The sequence below is a fragment of the Dreissena polymorpha genome, chromosome 16, assembly GCF_020536995.1.
Source record: "Dreissena polymorpha isolate Duluth1 chromosome 16, UMN_Dpol_1.0, whole genome shotgun sequence".
Taxonomy (NCBI): Eukaryota; Metazoa; Mollusca; class Bivalvia; order Myida; family Dreissenidae; genus Dreissena; species Dreissena polymorpha.
In genome coordinates, this window is record NC_068370.1 from 25761040 (window position 1) to 25768797 (window position 7758).

Sequence of the window (7758 nt, forward strand, 5' to 3'; positions counted from 1 at the left end):
ATTAGTAAATAATGTATCCACATTTCGAGCACTATTAAAATACTGAACCAGGATGAATAAATATTATTAAATTAAGTTAGATAAACAAAAATTACGGATAATTCATTTTTAAGCCACAATTTATCATGCACTGTTCGCGCAATGTTAATGCCAAGTGTCACATTCTATGAAAACTTCCCGAAGATCCCGTGATTCATTCACACTGACGAACTCATTGGCAACATCTAACAAGTCCATTGCGTCGGTAGCACACCTGTGCACGTGGAGCGTCATGAGGAAAGTGAGTCTCTCCTGTGTCATAGACGTCCGGAGGTACGTCTTCAGGCGTGTCAGGCCGGAAAAGGACCTCTCGCTGGTGGCGTTGGTGGCGAGCATTAACAGGACGTGGCGGAGGACGCGCATCACCTCCGAGAAAAAGAGGCGAGACTCAGGAGGCAAGTCGCGGAAGAACGTGACAATGTCCGTGATGGTCTTGACCTTTTTGTCCCGTACGGCGACCTGGTACGTCTCCAGCTGAGTGGTGAGCGCCTGCTCGTTGAAGTCGTCCCTGTAGAAGTCCATCATGCTCCGCAGATGAGTGGCGTAGTCACCACCACGGGCGCAGCACACAAGAAGGTCTTGGAGGGATCTGTAGGTTTTGTAGCCTGGCAGATCGAATCTGTCCTTGATACACGCGATCACCAAAGCGAATGCTTCAAAGTAGACCTGGCTGTACCGATCATGTGCTGTGGCTGGATACTCGTGGGCCCCGGTTCCAACGTCATAGCGTTTCGGCATCTTGCGTCGCCTGGGAACCAATGGCTCTCATACGTTGACGTCATCGAGCTTGCTGTTGACGTCAACCCAAAACTTGTTGAAGGCATCGTCGGAGCGCTTGCTGGTCAATGTTTCCACCGTCATTGAAGCAACTGCCTGACCCTCTAATGCGGACATGTCCTTCTGTTGTAGGGTGCGGCTCAAGTTGTCTGTATGTCGCAGGATGATGTAACCCAGATGGACACCAAAGAAGAGGTCGAAGCTCTCCATCTGGGACCGCACGCCTACTATCCTGGAACGGATCTCCAAGTCTTTGGTCTGCTCCTAGCAGGTGTTCCACACGGTCTGTAACACAGTGTAGTTGTCTAAGACACTACACAGGCTTGCTGCACGCACTGTCCATCTCGTGGGGCACAGTACACGGAACCCAGGGGTATCGGGGCTCATCTCCTCCTTCAGAATCTGTAAGGTACTGTCCCTATTTGGTGAATACTTAATCAGTTTAGAGACTTCATGCACTGTATCCATGGTGTCGCGCAAGAGCTTGCACTGACGTACACAGTCCCCAACCGCCAGATTGAGCGCATGTCCGTAGCAGTGCGTGAACACAGCTCGCTCCTCCGTTGCTAAGATGTTGGTCGCCACAACACCCTTCGCTCCGGTCATGTTGCTGGCCCCGTCATAACACTGCCCTCTGCACTGGCTCAAGGATAGGTTCATTCTTAGAAGAGTGTCTTCTATGACCAACGTCAGTGTTGTGGCGTCGATGTAATTTACTTGGTGAAACCCAACAAAGTCCTCGTGCACATTTAAGTCCTCGTCCACGTGTCTGAAGACTACCACCACTTGTTCTCGGTTGGACTTGTCTGTTGTCTCGTCAGCCATGATTGTGTAGAACTTGTTTGTCTTGATGTCGCTGGCCACTTTAAGGAGGATGCGCAGTGCCATGAGCTGGAGTATTTCATTCTGGATATCAGGGGCGACGAACTTGTCCCGCTTCCGTTCCAGCCACGTTGGGATAGAGCTGTCCGTCTCCCCGTGGTGTTGTAGCAGCTGCATGAAGTTCCCCTCATCGTCGTCGTGCCCACGTAGCGCGATGCCCTGGCGTGCGAGGAACCGTATGCTGCGTAGGATTTGCAGCAGCTGCTTCCGGTTGTCGGCCTTCTCCTTAGCGTGCCCCGCTGACAGCATCTCTTCCACGTCACGCGTCGTGGCGGGAAGCGTCACCAGTCGCTCGACCGCCTCCTTGTGGCACTCGCTTTCGTCGTGCTTCCGGAACTTCTCGGTACCCGCTTTCCATTTGGAGAAGCTGTCACTGATGAAGCTGCCGTCCACCTTCGTGTTGCCGATCTTGCCCAACTTCTTGGCCGCCATGCAGAGATGGCAGAACGCAAGGTCCCGGCTCTGAAAAGAATAACATTGTAATAAATTTTGTGTTAAATATTAATGATAATAATAAGAAACATTATTAAGCAACAATTGTTTTCACAATACGAGTATTTTTTGTATGTTGTGTCTTTTTTCTAAATTTCGTTTGTACAACGATCAACGTTAGGTTCATAAAAGATAAGAACGATCGCAAATTAAAATTGAATACTAATATACATACCTCATCGTAGTGGAGCCATGTGATGGAATCAAACCAACAAGATTGGAATGAAGGCTGTTCTGGCTTTTTCTTCCCGAATGTACCTTAGACCTAATGAAACCAAGGTGTTTTGAGCAGCAAATATGTTATGATTAAGTTTTAAGATGTTGGGGAAAAAACTGGCGTATCCACAATGTTTCATTATTCAAAGTAATATCAGGAAAAATGCACAGTACCTTGGTGGTCATGTTATTCAACAGACCGGATCCATTTTCTAATTCGTCCATGATATTACTAGACAAAAAATCCGAACGAGATTCGTGATTATTTGTCAAAAGTGTAACTTCAAGTTTCATGAAGGTTGGTAAATGCATGTGGTGTCTATAGTATTCAATAGGTATTTGATGAATGTTGGCGAAGTACGACGAAAAAAGTTCACGATCACGAGCACGCTGTGAGTGAACTTAAAAAAAATATGTACACAGTAAATCAGGTGAGGTAATTCTGACTTTTATATATGCATGGTAACCACCTTGTCATTAAAAGTCCATTAAAATAGTGCACAATTAATGATAAAAGCCTTATTGGCTCTGTTCTAAAGGCAATATCATGGTTGTTGTTCAGCCAAAGCAAAACAATAAAGGTTATATATAGGAATATAACCAAATGACCAAATTGTCATGTATAAGTTTGTGCATGTGTTGATTAACCGGCGGAATGATACAGATCTATATATAGGAATATAACCAAATGACCAAATTGTCATGTGTAAGTTTGTGCATGTGTTGGTTAACCGGCGGAATAATACAGATCTTTTGATCTACCAGGATTCAATGCAGCTTCACTGTTGAAAAATAAGCAAACGCTATTTCAGTTTAATTGTTTATTTGAAATTTTATGTGCAGTGAACCAGTTGGTTTCCAATCAATAACTCGTCAACAAATTCACTGATTGGCTTGATACTTCACATGTTCATTGGCATTTGACAGTAGATGATGCCTATTGAAATTGGGGTCTCTAGGTCAAAGGTCAAGGTCACTGTCACAATAAGTGTGAAACTCATTTCTAATCAATAAATCATCAACTGATTAACCGATTGGCTTGATACTTCACATGTGCATTGGCATTGGACAGTAAGTAGATGACCCGTATTGAAATTAGGATCTCTGGGTCAAAGGTCAAGGTCACAGTCACAATAAGTGTGAGCATCGTTTCTAATCAATAAATCATCAACTGATTTATGGCAAGCAAAGTGCACGTTAATTCCTTAAACCACAGTTTAACAGTTAACTATATAGTTAAGAGACTTTGAACCCGGGTTCAAAGTGCCGTTTGCACATTAAGTCCTTAAACGCGGGTTCAAGACTTTGAACCGCGGTTCAAAGTGTGTCTAAAAGTAGATACAAATTTGTTATCTGAGACAACCAATCAGCGGAGCTTAAACCACAATTAGAAGGTAAATGCCGCGACTTCATTGGTCATCTCTTAACTATAGGGTTAAGAGACTTTGAACTGCGGTTCAAAGTCTTAAACTGCGGTTCAAAGTTTTAAACTGGGGTTAAGACGCGCGGAATGCACATTAATTATTTAACAGTAAACTATAGTGTTAAGAGACTTTGAATCCGAGTTCAAAGTGCCGTTTGCACATTTATTCCTTAAACCCGAGTTTAAGAGTTTGAACCGCGATTCAAAGTGTGTCTAAAGATAGATACAAATCTCTTATCTACATAATTCAGAGACAATCAATCAGCGGAACTTAAACCACAATTAGAAGGCAAATGTCAAGATTTTATTGGTCGTTTTTTAACTATATACTAGAAGTTAAGAGACTTTGAAACGCAGTTCAAAGTCTTGAACCCGGCTTTAAGGAATTAATATGCAAACGGCATTTTGAACCTGGGTTCAAAGTCTCTTAACTATATAGTTAACTGTTAAACCGTGGTTTAAGGAAGTAATGTGCATGTCGCTTGACTTACTGATTGACCGATTGGCTTGATACTTCACATGTGCATTGGCCTTGAAACAGTAGATGACCCCTATTGAAAGTTGGGTCACTTGGCGAAAGGTCAAGGTCACAGTCGCAATAAGTGTGAAAATAGTCTCCGATCAATAACTCATCAACGAATTGACCGATTGGATTGATACTTCACATGTGCATTGGCCTTTGACAGTAGATGACCCCTATTGTATTTTGGGTTACTAGGTAAAAGGTCAAGGTAACTGTCACAATAAGTGTGAAAATCATTTCCGATCAATAATTCGTCAACAAATTGACCGACTGGCTTGATACTTCCTATGTGCATAGGTCTTGGACAGTAGATGACCCCTATTGAAATCGGGGTTACTAGGTCATGATAACTGTCACAATATGTGGGCAAATCGTTTCTGATCAATAACTCAATTAATTTACCTATTAGCTATCTGAGCTGAAAACTGGTAAATTACACGGTAAAGATGGGATAGCCTTTTAGGAGCGGAATTTGAAAAAAAACACACAACATATTACAATCCTGATCTAGAATAGTCTTTTTAATCAAATTTTAGATACAGGTATGTTTCCGAAATCGTGGTGCGAAAGTATTATAGTCCCAATATTTAAATCGGGAAGTAAGGAAGAACCGGCTAATTACAGAGGAATTTCACTGACTAATGTCATGTATAAAATTGTCTCAAGTATAATTACTGACCGTATAAATGAGTGGGCAGAGAAAAACAGCATCATAGAAGAGTCACAAGCCGGGTTTAGACCTGGGTACTCGGTTGTAGATAACATTTTTTGTCTCCAGAGCATGATTCAAAAGTATACGTCGAAACCTGCTAGTCGTTTCTACGTACTATACATGGACTTCAAAAAGGCATTTGATTCGTTAGTTCATTTCAAGCTTTTTATCACATGTGGTTAGCGTGTGGCTATGATATCAATTAGTGAAAACATCATTTTGAATGATAAATTATCATATTATAACGAAAAATTAACTTTTCTGGAAAAAAAAATCACCGACAAATATATATATATATATATATATATATATATATATATATATATAACAAGGTATCCAACTCGAAATCACCCGAAAACGGGGTGCATCGTTTTGAACAGCTGTTACTTCATCAATTTTGCAGCGATTTTCATGAACTCGGTCTTATTCAACGATAAATGAATTTCCTTTCTGGAAATATCTTGTTATATTTCTACACATGCTGAGTCAAATTTTAAGAATATGGGCAACATATGTGAAGGAACTCTTATTTTAATATAGTTTTGGTTTTGTTTGGGTTACCCAGGACGTAGGCGATATGAATATATTTTTACAATGTTTTAAACAGCGTATACAAGACTGTAAAATCCAAGACTGACACACTGAGATTAATGCATCTCAGCGCTGCGACACTTACAAACAGTTTAAGTCACTTTTAACTCCAGAGAAATATTTAACTATAGATGTATCCTTTAAGTCACGTTGCGCATTTGCTCGTTTTATGTGTTCTTATCATAACTTGAACATTGGACTTTGCAGGCATTTTAATGTACAGCGCGAAAAACGAACATGCTTATTTTGTTTAACAAGATTTGACGTACATGTATTGGAGAACGAATTTCATGCGTTCTTTGAGTGCCCCCAGTACACTGATATACGAACAACTTATCTGTATAATTTGTATAACGGCCAAAGAAACGAAACGCTACCTAATATCATAATGAGCACAGGTGGTTAGCGTGTGGCTATGATATTAATTAGTGAAAACATCATAGTGAATGATAAATAATCATATTATAACGAAAAATTAACTTTTCTGAAAAAAAAAATCACTATCAAATATATATATAACGTTATATATATATTTGATAGTGAAATATTTTTTTTCAGAAAAGTTAATTTTTCGTTATAATATGATTATATACCATTCAAAATGATGTTTTCACTAATTTATATCATAGCCACACGCTACCCACCTGTGATAATAAGCAGCACTGATATTTTTGTTATAAAACAATTAACATTCTATGTTACGAAATAATTGAATGTAATTGGGAATATAAATTTACCTTGATTAGAAACTTTGTTATGTAATAATTTTTGTTGTATAATAGTTTCATTGAAAGACTCTACTATTGTCACAAAATGCCGAAAAATATCATTTTTGAGTTTCTCATATATGAATGATGGAACTATATGCACTGGTATTACGGATTTTATATTATTTTGAAAATGTGTATTTGTTAAAATGTAAGTGTAAAACCACCATTAATACAAGGTGGCATTTATCATTATGAAATTGTAAATGAATGCTGTATTTTGGGCCGGAGGCATTTATTTACATGATATCTAATAATCTTAAACAAGAGGCCCCAAAGGGGCCTGGGTCGCTCACCTGAGAGACTAAGATGGAAAGAAACAAAGATTAAAACTCTTCAGCAAATATTTCAAATTATTAGTATGACAAGACTGACTTTAAAAATAAGGTGTTCCAAAGTATTCACAATAGGCCTATATAGAAAATTACCCCACCACCCTGGCAGCCATGTTTTTAATACCCAGATTTTTTAAAATATATATATATAACTCTTTTAGTGCTGGAACCGAATTTTGAAGGCCATTGCAAACAGTTTGGATCCAGATGAGATGCCACAGAACGTGGCATCTCATCAGGATCCAAACTGTTTGCTATTCTGATAGTATTCTTTGGAAAAAAATCGAAGAAAAGGCTAAATTGAGAAATTCAGCAGACAACATTTTAGCAGACGACAAATTTCCCAGCATGCCAAGGGTTAAGGAAAATTCTTCTTACAAACATATAGAGAAAACTGCCCCATCCCCTGGAGGCAATGTTTTTCCACTGATCACGACCATTTTCAAACTCATCCATCATATCAATAAAACCAATGTTTTTACCAAGTTGCATGATGATTGGCCAAAAAATGTGACTTTTAGAGTGTTCACAGGCTTTTTTAGTATATAAATATAAGGAAAATGACCCCCCCCCCCCCCTGGCAGTCATGTTACTAGATGGATCAAAACCATTTTTGAACTCAACCGTCCTATCCAGTAAACAAGGGTTGTTAACATTGTTTTGTGAAAAGAAGAGGTTTGCTGTTTCGGCAGATATATACATATATGCGTTATCAGTAGTTTTCTGTGTGTGTTTATTTTTTTTTAAATAGACACGTGTTACCCGTTGCGACAAAGCTTAAATTATTTTGGATAAAAGAAATATGAGGACAGTAATTTAATAATGAGCATCAGCAAAAGAAAATGGAAATACATTTTTCAACAAATTGTCGTCCAAATTTGAGATCATGATATAAGCATCTCAGCATCTTATAGGGGATGACTATTTACAATCTGTTAGCAAGAACACTTTTAGATACTGAAAACAACCATATTTGTTCAAGAGATTGTGTTTTTATAAAA

General features: G+C 39.2%; 1 protein-coding gene across 1 annotated transcript; it reads right to left on the reverse strand.

Annotated features, from left to right (window-relative positions):
• Positions 1–1080: 1080 nt before the first annotated feature.
• LOC127861721 (zinc finger MYM-type protein 1-like) lies at positions 1081–2130 on the reverse strand. The gene has a single exon (XM_052400408.1). It carries the CDS (start codon positions 2128–2130, stop codon positions 1081–1083), a length of 1050 nt encoding a protein of 349 aa, XP_052256368.1.
• Between the last annotated feature and the right edge of the window lie 5628 nt (positions 2131–7758).